At 34.4% G+C, this 18,286-nt stretch overlaps 1 protein-coding gene across 1 annotated transcript; it reads right to left on the reverse strand.

Moving 5' to 3' along the window:
- Positions 1 to 5,859: 5,859 nt before the first annotated feature.
- On the reverse strand, positions 5,860 to 7,585 carry LOC116002627 (stemmadenine O-acetyltransferase-like). Its single transcript, XM_031242794.1, has 2 exons — positions 7,025 to 7,585; positions 5,860 to 6,757 (listed from the first exon to the last, which is right to left on the reverse strand). The coding sequence occupies exons 1-2, from the start codon at positions 7,570 to 7,572 to the stop codon at positions 5,923 to 5,925; spliced, it is 1,383 nt and encodes a 460-aa protein (XP_031098654.1). The 5' UTR covers positions 7,573 to 7,585; the 3' UTR covers positions 5,860 to 5,922.
- Positions 7,586 to 18,286: the final 10,701 nt, after the last annotated feature.

The following is an 18,286-nucleotide window of genomic DNA, read 5'->3' on the forward strand; positions in this document are numbered from 1 at the left end:
AAATTCGCTATAGTAGAAGAAAGAGTCGAATTCTACCAAGCATTAAAGCACCCAAGTTGCAAACAACAAAGGTCGAGGGAAGAGACTCAAGAGCAACAAAGAAAAAGCATATACGCAAGTTGTGGTTGATTTGTTAATTTGTTACTTCTGTTGGTTAAGACATGCAGACAGTGTCAAAACTAGATGAATATGTGTATGAATATGGTGTATGGATGCACACACCCGAGAGCACACACATGGTAGTTTGAAATCCCACTTACATGGCTTGTGCACACAACTCTAGCCGCGTGTGCACACAGCTTGCCAATATGGTCTGTAATAGGATAATGGATTTTAAAATGTTGTGTGATAGGTACTGCCAAATAGGAGTGTGTGCATGCGAATGCCTATGTGTGTGCAGTAATTAATCAACACTGATTACTTTGCATATATAAGCTAGTCTTTGGTATTTAATTTGTTAATTGATTAATTTGAATATTACAGTTGCAGCTTTGGTATTTAGTTTAGACAGCGTAGGAACGTAGTGCACATACCCGATCTGCCGTTATGCACACGGGGCACCCCACAACCACCAGTGTGCACACTCATGAAAAAGTAGGTGCACACATAGCGAATAACCAAAACAATAACTACTCTCCTTAATTGGCCAACAAATTATCATAATTATGGACAAAAAACAAAGTTAAAAAGAGCACAATAACATACCAAAAGGTTAGACGAAATAATGCAATCTCTTGGGCACAAACGACCTAAATACTAAGTAGTTCATGCGTTTAACTAGGTAACCCACACGCGTATGGGTACTATAGTGGAAGAACGGGTGAAGCACACGTATATTGCCTAGTGTGCTAAAAAATGTTAACTACAGTTTGGGGTGGGGTGGGGTGGGGTGGGGGTGGGTGGGGGGATCACGTAGGAAAAAAGTGCACACACTTGGTCTGCAGTTGTGCACACGGGCCACCCCGCGGCTAACCAGTGTGCACACTCGTGAAGAAACAAGCGCACACAACGAAATAACCAAAACAACAAATACTCTACTTAATTAGCCAACGCATTATCATGATTATGGACAAAAAGCCAAGGTAAAAAGTGCGCAATAACATACCAAAAGGTCAGTAAACAAAAAATGAAGCATGTGCACAAAAGAATGCCACAAGAAAAAATGCTAACAGTATTAAATGTAGTCAAAACTTAGCGACAACCAACAAAACGAAATAACGGGAAAAACATCTCTACAAAGGACCGAAAGAAGGACTGATATACTGGTACGCCTGGCATAAATTTCCAAATTTATGTAAATAGAATTCATAAACTGCGAGTCCCTTCATGTAGTTCAGCGTAATTGCAGAAATCAAAACAGGATAGGAAACAATGCATCCTCTTTCCTTGTCAGCTCGTTATCTGGGGCATCCCACACAGGGTCTTCTTGCAACATCGCAAGAAAGGCCTTAGGTGGCGAAAGAAAGTCGTCGTCGCTGACACAACTCTGTGAGGCACTTGGATTAGATCACAGAACCTTAGACTTCTTACCTCAAAAAAAAAAAAAAAAAAAAAAAAAAAAAAAACAACCAAAAACAGACAACCATTCATACGGCTTAACCACTGGACGAGGTGTAGTGACCACATCCAACAACCCAACAACAAAGCAACCAAATTTTTGAAATGGTCCCATGTTACAAAACCCAACAACAGAGCACACACCTATATTTAAACACGCCCACACCTACCCCAAATCCAACGAACTTCAGAATACTTCAATAAATAAGTGAAACAAAACAGTGGAATCTATACCAAAAGCACACCCCCTACCATAACTAATTAAATCATCACAATTCAATATTATAGAACATATTGCACACACTAAAATCGAGCAATGCACACAGTAGATTAAAAACATACTCCAAAAACCAAAAAAAAAAAAAAAAAAAAAAACTCATAACACAACCTGCTCAAACCCACCCTAGCACTTCCCATACGTAAAACACTAGGAACAAACCCCTAACCCCATACAAAAAACACACAGAACAAACACCCAAACAAAACTACCAATAGCAAACTCCAACGACGATGGAATGGAGAGGCTGCCAGCGACGCATACAAAAACTTAGAATAGAGAGACACAAACAGGTGAAACGAAAAGTAACTGCGTGTGAATAGACTCAAGCATGGCCTGGAAAGAGAGATCGATGATCCAGTTTAATCATTTTCATGGCATATAATAATCAAACCAAATCTAAACTTAAATTATTGTTTTTGTTAGATGTTAGCATTAATTAATTAGCTACTTCTTTCAAGCTAATTGATACTAGTGAACTGTCAAAAATTTAAAAACCATCAAAACCCACCACCATCCCCTGCGACGCACACAAAATGACCCACCGTGCACACACCTACACCCAAACGCCAACACCACCGGAACACAATCAACCCTGAAACTGTTAAAAAAAAAACCAGACCACAGAACTAGGAATATAAATATCTGAACCATGGTTTTCTTCCTCAATCACTTTTCCTGGGTAATATTTGGTTTGCTTTAATAGGAGCCAAGTTCACAACTACTGAGTTCATTAATGCAAAAAAAAAAAAAAAAAAAAAAAAAAAAAAAAAAAAAAAAAAAAAAAAANAAAAAAAAAAAAAGAGACTAATTTAAAGGTATTTAGTTTAATTACTTTCATGGCATATAATAATCAACCCAATTCCAAACTTAAATTATCGTTCCTGTTAGATGTTAGCCATAATTAATCAGCTACTTCTTTCAAGTAAATTGATACTAGTGTTTGGAGTTTAATAATCCACCATCAAACACCCATTGCTACCTGACTTCTATGTCTACCTAACGAGAACGCAGGAATTACAAAGCTCATATTAACAAAAACCCACACACACCCGAGACCACAACTATGGTCACACCCCTACGAAAATGCAAACACTGACATCGAATTACCACTATCAATAAATATTAAAAAAAAAACCCCAACCACAAAATTCCTGTAAAAAATCCGGCAACCCCAACCCGTCTAGCCCACAATCATTAAATCCCAGTAAAATTCCGGCAACCCCCACACCTCCGACGACCACCGCCAACAATCATACACGAGCCAAAAAAACGCCATACCAACACAACCCCCGGAAAAAAAAAAAAAAAAAAAACAAGCAAAGGGATGGAAGCAATTACCTCGACCGGTATGTGGACCCGCCGTTTCGATCTACCGCCGTCCCCACCGTCGACCATCGAGCAACCACACTCACGCGGAGGGAAGACGATGAAACACCACGGCCACGCGAACAACAAGCGAAGGATACGAATGAACCCTACAATCAAGGGCGCGTGATTAATTAAACCTGGACCCAAATACGCTACCCACCTCTAAAAACCAAAAATACCCCCCTTACAATACAAACCAGCGCTAAAACTAAACAGATCTCATTCGCCCAAATGCAATCCTATCCGTCCGATCCAGCCATCCAGCGATCCACATGTTTGTATATTAAGATATGTTTTTACCAGAATGTAATTCTATATATATATATATACACGAACATACAATCTCTTTTTAAACAACTAACATATAAGATAATTAAAAAATGTAATAAAAAAATAACACGTTTGATTGTTCCAAAGAGCTTATCTTTTCTACATTCCTTTATTAATGCATCCAACTTCATCTTAAAGAGACGACTAATAATGTCGGGACGGTCTTTGGCCTCAAACCATGTTTCCTTTAAGTAATGTTCAATCTCGGACCACTTTGGGTTACATGTAAATGTAATTAATGAAAATGTTAGGATAACCGATCCATCTACATATTGTCATTGCATCCTGATAGTTTTGAATCATGTAACGTGCCCCACTAGTAAAACTTGACGGCAACACTACACGATTTCCTTGTGTTGCTAGATTCAATTCACCATGTGTCAAAGCATCAGTTAAGCAACTATAAGATTCTGATCGTAATTGTTTTTGGTGTAATCGAATATATAGTTTTTTTAACATCTCTTCAGTTTTTAGCTTCTAGCTTATAACTTTTCAGCTTTCAGCTAACTTTTAAGGTAGGTTTGCCAAACATAGTCTTAATTATTTTTAAAAAGAAGATTTAGTTTAATTTCCAAGAAGTTGTGGTAGTAACTAACTCATTGGGCCTACGATCTTTTCCCCTTCAAATCCTTGAAAGTTATATACCTACGGAGCGGAAGTAGTAATAATTCCTAATTTTTAATGTTAGGCAATGAAGGATTCATAGATGTGCACCTTATTACACTTTAAACTCATGCACCTTAATGAGTAAAATTGTGCTCCCTAAGGTTCAACATTATGCACCTACTGCGTGGATGTCGTAATTCATAAGTTTTAATGTTAGGCAACTAATAAGAATTCAAAGTTGTGCATCTTACAATTTAAATTAATGCACCTTATAAAGAGGAAACCTGTACTCAAGGTTTAGAGTTATGCACCTATGACGTGGAAGTAGTAATTTCTAATTTTTAATGTTGGGCAATCAAAGATTCATAGTTGTACACCTTACGCTTTAAAGTCATGTACCTTAGAGATGGAAGTTGTGCTCCCTAAGGTTCAACATTATGCACCTACGGTGTGAAAGTTGTAATTTATAAGTTTTAATGTTAGGCAATCAAGAATTCAAAGTTCTTCACCATCCGCTTTAAATTCATGCACTTAATTTAAGGTGCAAACTTATGCACCTTAAGGAGCAAAATTATGCACATAGAGTTTTAGCTTCACATATTCAAAGTTTTAATTTGCAAATTTATGCACCTTAAGCTGCAAACTTATACGCCTTAAGAAGCAAATATATGCACATCGGAGTTTCATCTTCGCATTTAAAAGTTTTACAAATTTAGATACAGAGAAAAAAGAATAGAGTTTTGATCTCTTGTGAAGAGTAGAAGGTGGTTAACAAAAATGTTTATGGATATTAGGAAAGGGACAAAAAGCCGCTTATTAGCACTTAAAACACACACACACACATATATATATATAATTGGGGTACCCAAGTCCAAATTTCGGTTTGGATATTGAGTGTCAATTGGATAATCTGAATAACAACCAATCCTCACCCGCTCAAGATTGAGCTCATAGTCGTGAGTCTAGTCGTGACCCTTGTACTCTGTGCTGCAATTCTAGTTTATAATCCATTTTTCGATCAATTTGTTAACGTTCAAATTAGATTTTGTGGTCTTCATAGAAGTTACAACTCTTTCAATTATATTTACAATGTCATTTTAATCACTTGATTTGGACATTATATTGTTGAGATATATAGTTAAAATACTAAGACGTTGTCTATACCACTAGCCGAGGAAAACAGAACAAAGTTTCTCACACTGACAATCATGCATGGTCGTGAGCGTCAACATGAGTCTTGATTTTCACTCTAAATGCAATTTTGTTCAATTCATTTGCTCATTTGTGTCTCCAGGTCATGCCATTGTACTTCTAACTCCACTTCTTCACTTTTTTTCTTTACCTCTCACAAGTCGCAACGTACTATTGAAATGCACCTTTAATTTATCTCAATATGACTTCAAAACACATCCAATAGATCTCTAATTTACATAATTCTTAAATCAATGCCTCCAAATCATCATAATGACACAAAGAAATCAAATAAACATATACTTAGCTTCCAATTAACACAAAATCATGAATTTAATATCAAATATGCACATAAAAATAGTAAGAAATGAAACTCATCATCGACCTTTCACCCTTTTGTAATATATGTGTTTGAGACTCCATGTTCCATTTATCAATAATCTTTTGTTTTATTATTACCATTTATAAAAGACGAACCACCAACAGAGGGGAATTCAACAGTCAACACCACTGTACCAATTAACTAGTTACGCTCAATTTAAAATCCAATTTTATTTATCATTTATTTATGTAATTCGATGATAATCAAATTACATCTTACTTTTCATGACACTGTGTAGATTATAATCCCACACAGTTTGGCTATAAGATAAATGAGCCAGAAATTGTTCGTCCATCTCTAAATTGCTCATGATACCTTGAGGTAGCCCTAACCACACTTCTACCCCTCCATCATCCATGTCCATAAAAATAGCCAAATCCTTCAGAACAAGAATAGTGGATATCCACCTCGGCTTCCCCCACCCAAAATCAACCTCGTAAAATGGTACTTTGCACCAACTGCTGATGTTTAAACCCTTGTTATGTTTTTTATCCACTGAAAAACTATTGGATATAGCCATAAGTTCCTTGAGATAACCTCCCCCAATGTGCATTTTCTGGATGTAGTTATCGTCAATTTTACTAATGGCTTCTTGGACTTTCCTTACTAGGACTCCGCCGTCAACCGCCGCCGATGATTCTTTTCCGTCGCCGCCACGCTCCCACCGCGCCCCCACCACTTGATTGATGCTCCCTAGACAGTACGTGGGAAATGGGGGGTTAAACCTTTTTCTTAAATCCATGGACATGGTCAACGTGTGAGTCTTGAAATCTTGGTCAACCTCCCTTGTGGCTCTTATAACGGCTGCCCATAGAAATGCCGCCAGCGCCACCACCCGCGACGGACGATGGTCCGGCTGAGTGTATCTATCTCTGATCGCGTTTACCGTTGACCCTCGGAAAATAAACCTTTTGGTTACATATTTTTCTGCAACCATGATCTGATTCCTATCCGTGAGGGCAGTGAGAGATGACAATAAATCAGTTGGTACAAACGTTGTGCTCGCGTCTACCACCAAACCGCGGGTATTCTCAGGCATGTCCCTGTTTAATAAATGGTTATTAGTTAATTGAGTTACAGATTATAACTTATTGATTACATGTAAAAAGGCGTTTGGTTAATTAGATGTTACCTAATAGTTAGTATAATTTCTTTCTCAAAAACTTAATTGAAAAAATTGTTTTAAGCAATTTTTTTGAATTTTAATATTTTGAACTTACAAAAAATTGATTAATCAAATTTTTTCACCAAATCAAATAACTAATAATGGTCAAATAAGTTAAAATTGAGTAATAAACTAGCTATTTTACCAAATATGACCAAAATCTTGTCCCCGGTTAATAGCAGCCCAAGTTCCGAGGAAGCCATAGCCTCCGGCGGCGTCGACAAGGCCGTGCCAACCGCAAATAGCAACCGCGGAGCCACCGCAGGAAAATCGCGTGACTTGGACAGCCAAAAGGGGAATGGTTGAGTCCACAACTTCTGGGTATGGACTACATGGGAACAACATCCTAAGACGATCCAACCTAGGATACTGCATCACCTCCGACATTTTGTTTTCCACTCGGGCTACTACAAAGTCCGCACCCTCGTCGTTGCAATCGATTGTCTTCCCGTCTTTTAGCCTCCCGGCGAACGGGTAAATGTAGGATAACGCCCTGGATAATGATTTCTTGAGCTGATCAAGATCATGATCGCCGGGGGAGTTATTGTAGAAACTGAGGAGGGGGACATAAAGGCAATTGATTAGCTGGTCAAGGAGAGACAGCTTGTAGGTTCGGAGATTTTGAGGTGTCGGAGAAGATGGTCGGATTCTTTCTGTGTAACGGAAAACATATTTAATGTCGCCCGCCGCCATTTATCAATCTCAATATTCCCAAACCCCTATATACACTCCAAGACAGGTTTCGTGCGTATTTATATAGCTCAATTATATTGCGTTGTTTAAGAAAGCATACCACCCTACTATCTTTTTTTAAACAAAAAAAAAAAAAAAAAAAAAAAAAAAAAAAAAAAAAAAAAAAAAAAAAAAAAAAAAAAAAAAAAAAAAAAAAAAAAAAAAAAAAAAAAAAAAAAAAAAAAAAAAAAAAAAAAAAAAAAAAAAAAAAAAAAAAAAAAAAAAAAAAAAAAAAAAAAAAAAAAAAAAAAAAAAAAAAAAAAAAAAAAAAAAAAAAAACACCATACTATATTAAAGTATTAATTACAGTGCATGTATGCGAAAAATATTTTATTTATTTACGAAAAAAATTAAATTCTCTACTTGTACTAGAATATGTGCTTTGAGTGAAATTCACTTTGTGAGCTTAGTTAATAAATGAAATAACTTGAAACTTAGTGATTATTAAGCCAACTCCCTGAACAACTTGGTTACTAGTTGTCACCTAAATAACATCTTTGTGTATATCAAACAATATTGTCTGTACTTTTTATCCTTCTATTATTTGTAAAGTGACTTTGTTCTTCCCCGATGGTTTAAAAAGCGACGTTTTTTTTTTTTAATCATAACAAAACTTAGAGACAAAAAAACAAACTTCATAATAATTGAGAAAAAGAAAATGTTGAGCAAAGATCTAGAAGGACTAGATTATCATCCCGTCATTGAAACATATTACTAATAATTTTACAAATATAAAGAAATAAAGTTATTGTCTTTAATTTATAATTAAATATAATTTTTGGTGTGATGATAAAGAAAAAAATGTAATTTATACCCCTCTATAATATGTCAATTATCAATGTCACTCCTGAATTATCAGTGGTGTAAATATTGTCTCTCGATTTTTGAAAACAGTGCATATATTGTCCCTCCCGAACTGAACGAAGGGCAATATTTACACAACAGGAGGAACAATATATGTACTGTTTTTAAAAATTAAAGGTAACATTTACACCACTAATAATTCAAGAGTGATATTAATAATTGGCACATTATAAAGAGCATAAATTACGATTTTATCGATGATAAATGTTTATCATACCAATTTGTTTATGCCATATATAGAACGTGACAAAGCATATAGGTATGGTAAAAGACGAAATGTGTCATTTTTACAAAATTTGCATTTCTTCTATTTTTTAATGGAGTTTGGAGCGTTTTAATTGTATCTCTCCTCTTTCTTGACAACAAACAAGAATATATATATATATATATATATATATATATTTTTTTTGAAAAAGAACTTTAATTTGTACCATTCGCAGGGGTAGATGTCCTGGTTACTTGACAATTGAATCAAAACACTACCCATATTTTTAAAGAGAGTTTTACATTACACGACAGGCTGCATGTACTGTCCCAATACATTCAAACAGTGTTCTCATCAACAAAAAACAAATAAACAATTGATATATGTTATTTTCATTTACATGAACTATAATCCCTCCAACAATATGTCAAAATGTAATTAAACCTTCAAACTAAAAAAGACTTCAATTAAACTCTTAGATTAATTAAATTGTGCAATTAACATATTTAATGGGTTACTAGGAGGTAACCAGTTAATTTTGATTGCATGGCATCCTATGTAACTTCTCATTCAACAATAAAAATAAAAATAAAAATAAAAAACAAATTAAAAAAATAGAAAGTTGCCGACTTCTTTGTCCCCAGGATAAAGAATCGTAAGTATAGATCAGAGAAGCCATGACTGCTCCATTAATTTTTTTAAAAGTTTTTAAATAATTTTCAGTCTATTAGTAATATCGGTTTACTTTTTCAATTTGCCTAATTTCTGGTTCCTTTTCCAATAGGATCTTTTTATATTTTCAATCAATTAGTAAAATTAGTTTTATTTTCCATTTTATATTTACTATTGTTTGGGTTGAAATTTCACAAAAAGGATGATTTTATTTTTATTAATAGTAGTATAGATATAGAAGTATAGATAAGTATTCGAATTATTATTATTTGTGTAAATATTAATTACTAAATTTTTTTTTAAATAGAATTATGCATAATTTTCAAGGAATTTTCTTATTTATTACGTAGAATTTATTTCCATTATTCTCACAATTATAATGGTTTAATTATTTTCAGAATTTGGTACATAAAATTTTGTTACCAATTAACTAATAATATTAGTTTGTGCAGGAAAGTTGAAGGGGAGGATTTTACTTTTATTAATAGTATTGATACGTGAATATATAAACAATATTACCAATTAATAGATATTAGTTAATTTCAATGTTACATTTTCTTATCAAACAAAGTTTTATTAATTATTTGACCAATAAAATATTTAATTAATTGGCTACAAAAGTTTAGGCGGGAAAAATGAAATAGGAGGATTTTATTTTTATCTATAGTATAGTATAGATTATGATCTTTTTATAATTTCAATCAATTTGTAATATCAGTTTTCTTTTCTATTTTATCTTTCCTATTGTTTGGGCGGGAATTTCACAATGGATGATTTAATTTTTATTAAAAGTAGTATAGATATAGAAGCATAAATAAGTATTCGAATTATTATTATTGGTGTAAATAATAATTAATAAATTATTTTTTCTTATAAAATTACGGAGAATTTTGAAAGAATTTTCTTATATATTTATTACGCAGAATTTGTTTCGATTATTCTCACAATTATAATGGCTTAATTATTCTCAGAATTTGGTAAATAAATTTCGTTACCAATTAAACGTTATTAATTTTTTTACCAATTAACTAATAATATTAGTTTGTGCAGGAAAGTTGAAAGTGAGGATTTTACTTTTATTAATAGTATTGAAGTATTGATAGGTGAATACAGAAACAATATTACCAATTAATATATATTAGTTAATTTCAATTTTGCATTTTCTTATCAAATAAGTTTTATTAATTATTTGACAAATAAAATATTTAATTAATTGACTACAAAACTTTGGGCGAGAAAAATGAAATATGAGGATTTTACTTTTATATATAGTATAGATTATGATCTGATCTTTTTATAATTTCAATCAATTAGTAATATCAGTTTTTCTTTTCTATTTTATCTTTACTATTGTTTGGGCAGTATTTTCACAAATGATGATTTAGTTTTTATTAAAAGCAGTATAGATATAGAAGCATAAATAAGTATTCGAATTATTATTATTGGTGTAAGTAATAATTAATAAATTATTTTTTCTTATAAAATTACGGAGAATTTTCAAAGAATTTTCTTATATATTAATTATGCAGAATTTGTTTCCATTATTCTCAAAATTATAATGATTTAATTTTCTGATGGTAAATAAAATTTTGTTACCAATTAAACTTTATTAGTTTTTTTACCAATTAATTAATAATATTAGTTTGTGCGGGAAAGTTGAAGGGGATGATTTTACTTTTATTAATAGTATTGATACGTGAATATAGAAACAATATTACCAATTAATAGATATTAGTTAATTTCAATTTTACATTTTCTTACCAAATAAGCTTTATTAATTATTTGACCAATAAAATATTTAATTATTTTACTTTTATATATAGTATAGATTATTATTATTATCATTGTTGTAGAAATATACAAATGCTATATGAGATGATTTTATTTAACGAAATCAGAAAATTAGAGAAATGAAAAATTGGAGGAATGGGAAATGAAAATTAAAAATTTGGAGAAAGGAAAAACTGGATGAATCGAGAAGGAAAAAACTCGAGAAATGGAAAAGTGAAAATGAAAAAACAGAGAAATGAAGTAAACGATCTCATAGAGTTTTTATAGTGGTTCGGTCAAAACCCAACCTACTCTACCCTTTTTCTTAAAACTCCTAGGAGGATTGCACTATAATACGTTAGTACAATAAGAGAACTTAAGCATGGTCACAAAGCCGACCTTAAGTCTCAAGTTTTTCGCAAGACAACAATTCTTGTTACTCTGTCTCTTTTTATGTACTATATAGTAGAGTTTGTTGGTTTGAACACAAATATTGTTCACTTTTCCAACTGGTTGACTTGGCTTGGGATTGCTTCTTGTTCTTCGCCAAAGTCTAAATCTTGATCTAGAATTGTGGCTTTGATCGCACTTGTATATTTCTTGTTTCAAAAGACCATCCATATCCCCCCATTTAGGTTTGAATGGAGGTATTTAGGTCATCTCCAAGGTAGCACCAAAATGACAAATTGGCAAAGGCATTCCACCATTCCACTAAAAATCCTACTCCAACCAGCGGCAAATGTAGTGCCAAACTGATGAACAGTGTTGCGCCAAATATAGCGCAACACTGTTCATCCACGCCATTTTATGGGTAAATTTTTTATTCTTGTTTTGCCTCTGCTTTTATTTATTAATTCTTTTTGTAACATTTATTTTATTTTTATGTATTTATATATTTTGTTAAATACTTAAACATAAACGTTATATTATTATAAATAAATTATATCATTTGAAAGATCTCATCAAGACGATTAAAGCAAGACTAATATTGGATATAGATTAATTAAAATTAAAATAAATGAAATATAACAACAACATAAAAAATAATGTTACTAATCACAAAATTATATTTTTATATTAAACTAATAAAACTTTAGAATTAGAGAAATCATATTATTTTAGTGTAGAATAACATTTGATGTAAAAAAAAAAATTGTTTTGGTGTAATGGGCTGGGGATGGATAAATTTTGGAGTAAAATTATGTTGAGAATATTCTATTTGATGTAATATTTGTGGAGATTTTGGTGTTTTGGTGTTAAATGGGATGGAGATGCTCTTATAGACTCATTTGAATTTTTTCTTTAGAAGAGAACAAATTCAAACATCTATTATCCCGCAAGTATTGACGGGATCGTTATACCGTGGACCCTGGTCCGAAACGACGCCGTATTTTACGAATCTCATTACAGTTTTCTTTTAAAAAAAAAACTAAAATATAACTGTAATTTGAACAACAACAAAAACAGTGACGAAGAAGCAAGAACAAAAAACACACACAAGTTCATTAGATCACAAAAACACACACGACAAAAGGTGAATATTTAAACAACATTGTGAAATTTGAAAAACATGGAACATAAGAGATAATACTTGGCTTATATTCTGTGTATCCTAACATTCGAATGCACAAACACATCACAACCTATGTTACTAACATGAATACACAGAACGGTTGTCTAGAATACACAGAACGGTTGCCTAGAATACACAGAATATTGACACAAAATACACAGAACCCATCCTCCTAACATTCGAATGCACAAACACATCACAACATGTGTTACTAACATGAATACACAAAACGGTTGCCTAGAATACACAGAATATTGACACAAAATACACAGAACTCATCATCCTAACATTCGAATGCACAAACACATCACAACCTGTGTTACTAACATGAATACACAGAACGGTTGCCTAGAATACATAGAGTGTCTTCATAGAATACACAGAATATTTGACACAAAATACACAGAACTCATCCTCCTAACCATTCGAATGCACCAACACATCACAACCTATGAACTAACATGAATACACAGAACAATTGCCTAGAATACACAGAATAGTTGCCTAGAATACACAGAACTCATCCTCCAAACATTTTGGTACGGAATGCACAATGCATTGTGCACCCTGGTCCACGATATAAATTTAGCGATTATTAGGTAGGTTTCTTTTGCTTAAATTTTCAGCCGTTGCTTTACTTTTTATGAATAATTCCTTGCTTTAGTGAGTAAAATTAAGCAAAAACTTGTGTCAGTGTGTGAAATCGTCTCACGGGTCTCAATCCGTGAGACGGGACATACCTTTAATTAATGAGACCAAAGATCTGACGCATTAATTAATGATTTGACCCATTAATTAAAGATTCGAACCCGTCTCACGGATTAAACTTGTAAACGGTCTCACACAAATGTTACCTTTAAAATTATTTAAAAAACCAATTCACAGGACTACAACTCAAAGCGAATAGTGATTAAATTATTAAATGTTTTGTATAAATGGCTCAAAGTGTATAAATACAAGCCACTAATGAACAAGAGACAAACAGACACCCACAAAACAGGGGAACTAAAATAAAATTGCAGCCAGCAATTCAATGAAGGAATTGTGGCGCGAAAACGTTGTCTTCCTCGTCTACCAACTCCGCCCCGCCTTAACGATCTTCAACTGAAACCGCCATTGTCGTTATCTTTCTCTCTCCCCGCCCTATTGTTCTCAATTTTTTTTAATGATTCCGATCTCATTTACGGAACATAAATATGCTGCACGCCATAAAAGTTAAGCTTCTTCACCCGTTCTCCGACGAGCTTCGTTCGATTTTCTGGTGAGATGTACGAAAATCCCTCCTGTCAATCAGTTTGTGATTGTAAATAATCTTTTTTTTTTAAAAAAAAAAAATTCTTATTTCCGCAGAATTAGTCCCTCAAATGTTTAATGTTTGTTGTATCTTGTTTAGCTTTGAATTTTGAGGCCGATTATAGCAGAAAAGGATGTTCTTGAATCTTGAATGCAAGCTGTTTGATTGAATGACGCAATTGCAAGTCTCGTAGAAATGTGGTTTAGTTGTTATGCAAAGAGCGCATAAACTTGGGGAGTTTGGATGATATGCATGAACCAGATTAAGTATTGAATAATGGAGAACTCACAGCCACCGGAGAAAAATAATGGAATCAACCCTCGCCGTCATCTGACCAGAGAATTTGGTTCCAGGTTCAGATCAAATTTTCTGGCTGCTAGGCATAGCCCTTCCCAGAACGTCGGGCAACCGGAAACTACTTCATTGGAGAAGAAGGCTTTATCAGATGATAAAACGCAGCCAAAAACGCCACCATCTGTCCAGGTTTCGGAAGCTTTATGGTCATCAAGGAGACATGGTTCTGAGTCTGATATTTCCCAGTATAGTAGTAAGCCAGATCATGCATTGAGGCCATCAACAAATGTTGTGCAGAAACAGACTGAGACACTGAGGAAGCCTGCACCTGAAACCAAGAGAAGTGTACTAAAGGGAGACAATTCTGCAGATGAAACAGAGAATTCTAGACCAGTAAATAGCCTAAATTCTCAACTGCAGGATCAGCATGCTTTGCCAAGTACAACAGGTGGGAAACCACCCTCAGATTCAATAACCAAAGGTATTCATCTGAGTGAGAGAAAAAGTAGAAATGCTGATGCATCACCTCACCTCTTTCAGGATCAGAAGCACTTTCTTATGAGGACTGTCTTTGGATGCAGCTACTAAACCGCCACAAGAATCTTCCAATGACCTGCTACCATTTGGTAAGGATGAGAAGCCCATATCTCGTCCCGTCTCACCAATGAAAGCAGCTACACAATCTTTGTCTGTAGCAGAGAATTCTAGATCATTGAATAATCTGCATACCCAGCTGCTGGATAGGTGGCATGTAGGGAGAACAGTTAGGAAAGTAACTTCTGATTCTTTAAGCAGAGGTACTGGTACAATTGATAGAAATGGTGGACTTGCCAATCCACTGCAGAAATCTCCCAGTGACATGTTATCTGTATTGCCACCATCTGAAGGTGTGAAAGGAGGTTTTAAGTTTCATTCAGTTGATGATAATTCAGTATCAATAGAGAGGGCTGTATCTCGTCCTACCACACCATATAAAGAATCTACGGCATCTGCTTCCTCCATATCAAAGAATCCTAGTTCAGTAGATAGTTTAAATTCTCAATTGCTGGATCAGTATTGGTGGCCAAGTACAGCAGGTGAGAAAACATCATCAGATTCTGAGAACAAAAAAACTGATTTGGGTAAAAGTCAAGGATCAAGAGCTCAATCTTCACAAAGATTGTCTTTGGATGGATCCACCAAGCTGCTGCTACATGAATCTTCTAGTGACTTGCAATCACTATTACCATCAAGCAAGATTGCAAGAGGAGGGCATACGTTTCATTCATTAGATGATAATCTATGGTCATTACAAAGGGTAAGAACATCAGTAGTGAATCATGACTCTAGACCTCATCCTACCTCTCCAAGTAAACCATCTGCACCTTTTTTCAGCAAAGTGAGGCCATCTGGAACAAAGGCTACAGCAAGTGCTGCCACAGCACATTTTCCAGGATCAGTGGCACCTTCCAAACGAAGATTGTCTTTGGATGGGGGTACAAACTTGCTACAAATTTCTTCAAGAGACTTGAAGCTACAATTAGGATCAGACAGAAGCAGGAAAGGAGGCTATGGGTTTCATTCAGTGGATGATAATCCATTGTCAATACAAAGGATTTCTGACAGTGCATCTCGTCTTATCTCACAAAGTAAACCATCTGCACCATCTTCTGAATCTCGAGGTGTAAGTCCATCTCGAACAAATACTATAGCAAGTACTACATCACTTTTTTGGGGATTAGAAGCACCTTCTTCACGAAGATCATCTTTGGATGGAGGTACTACTAAATTCATACAAAATTCTTCCAGAGAAGTGCTATCACTTGAGGGTGAGAAACCAGGCTTTGGGTCTCATTCAATAGATTTGCTGCCAAAACAAAGAGAAAAAACATCATTGGTGAATCCTGAAACTAGATCTCATCCTACCTCACCAAATAGAGCATCTACACTGTCTTCTTCTCTACATATAGGAGTAATCCCATCTCAAACAAAGACAATAGTAAGAGGTACATCGCAAAGATTGCCTTTTGATGGAGCTACTAAGACAGTACAAAATTCTTCTGGTAACATGCTATCAACAATGTCAAATGAACATACAGAAGGAGGCTTGGGGCTTCATTCAGTTGATGATAATTCACCAACAGTTGAAACAAAAAGAACACCAATAGTGAAACCATTTGGATCTCGTCCTACCTCACCAAAGAAAGCACCTGCACTCTCTTCCTCTGTATCTGGAGTAGTCAATCCATCTAAAGCAAAGGTTACATCACTCTTTTTGGGATCTAAAGTACCACAGAAAAGAAGACTGTCTTTGGATGGAGCTACCATACCATTACAAAAACCAACCAATGATACACTATCACTATTAACATCAGCCGATATTGCAAAAGGCAGCTTTGAGATTCGTTCAGTTGATGATAATTCACTGTTGCTACGAAGGGAAAAAACACCATTGGTGAATCCAATCTCTAAATCTCGTCCTACTTCACCAAATAAAGCATCTGCTTTGTATTTCTCTCTATCTAGAGTAAGCCCATCTCAAGCAAAGGCTATACCAAGTGCTCCACCAAGAAGAGCTAGTCCTATTAAGGTTAGGCCGTCTAGCCCAACAAGACTAACAAATTCAGGCTTCAGTTTTGTTGCGGATATTAGGGAGAATGATGCAAGTCAAATAGAAGATGCTCATCAGCTAAGAATATTACACAACAGACACTTGCAATGGCGGTACGCTAATGCACAAGCAAATGTTGCAATACATGCAGAGGAAGTTAATACAAAGGTTGGATTTTATTATCCATTTTGCTCTACAAATTAAACCATTTTTTGAGTTGCATTACATTGTTCTGACTGGTTTTAGAATTTCATTTCAGGAAATGGCATACAATGTGTGGAAAACTACTTCAAATTTGTGGGGCACTCTGATTGAGATGAGAATTGAACTCCAACAGCTGAGACAGGAGTTGAAGCTATACTCGGTTTTGAATAAACAGGTATTGCATCTGCACAAAAAAAAAATTTCTTATGGATACAACCTTTTTCTCTGTATTATGACTATTATCTAACTACCACTGTTTTGCAACTTCTTCAATGTAAATTTGACTGGCTCAGCTGTCCTGCCTTGACAAATGGTCTTCAATTGAAAGGAACCATATAGCTTCAGTATCACGGGCTAGTCAAGATATGAAAACATGCGTACTGCTTCTTCCCCTCATGACAGGGGCAAGGGTATGCAATTTAGTGAAGATTCATTTATGATGTTTTTTTTTTCAAAAAAAAAAAAAAAAAAAAAGAGCACACACATATTGATTAAGTTTATCTGCTTGATATAGGGTGATACTGGAGCTATAAAGTCATCTGTTTGTTCAGCAGTTGGTATGATTCAGTATTTCGAATCATCACTATTTTCAATGCTCTCACAAGTGAGTTTTGGTACTTTTTCTTTACAATTTCATTTGTGATGCTTTAATTTTTTCTTGCAAAGATATCGATATTCACTTTAGGGATTGAAGTATAAGGGGATTGTTGTGGGCCCGGGAGGTTGAGAACGCGTCACTAGGCGAACAGGACTTGAGGGACGAGCCGGGGGAATGGGGTTGGGTGTTTTTCTCCCTATGGTTGCAGGTAGAATGAACAAGGCTAGGAAACAGATAATTAAATTGAAGAATACTGGAGTTCTTCTTCTCCCAAATGTCATCAGACAATTCAAATTCAAATTCAGAAAATTGATGATCTAAACTCAAGCCTTAAGCCCCTTAAATACTAAAGGAGGCAACAGTAATAAACAGACATTAGCATAAGAATAGGGAAAATGAAAACAAACCTAACAGCTAGTAATTTGAAAAAAAAAGAAATGAACTAGTATAAATACTTCATGCAGCAGGTGGTTTGTTGCGTATATGATATGTTCTTCCAATGAATGCATCAATGAATGCATCAGGGATACACTTATTTTGAATACATTCATATTATATCTGTATTTTCTTGTAGTTCAAATTTCTCCCACTTTGAATTATATATGTCACTA

This window comes from Ipomoea triloba, chromosome 13, assembly GCF_003576645.1.
Source record: "Ipomoea triloba cultivar NCNSP0323 chromosome 13, ASM357664v1".
NCBI classification, from domain to species: domain Eukaryota; kingdom Viridiplantae; phylum Streptophyta; class Magnoliopsida; order Solanales; family Convolvulaceae; genus Ipomoea; species Ipomoea triloba.

What these genes read in the sequence shown, in the direction of transcription:
- LOC116002627 (XM_031242794.1), bottom strand. Translation starts at nt 7,572, where the DNA reads ATGGCGGCGGGCGACATTAAATATGTTTTCCGTTACACAGAAAGAATC. An exon ending in CAAGATTTTGGTCATATTTG is followed by an intron (nt 6,758 to 7,024) that starts GTAAAATAGCTA and finishes TTTATTAAACAG; the next exon opens with GGACATGCCTGAGAATACCC.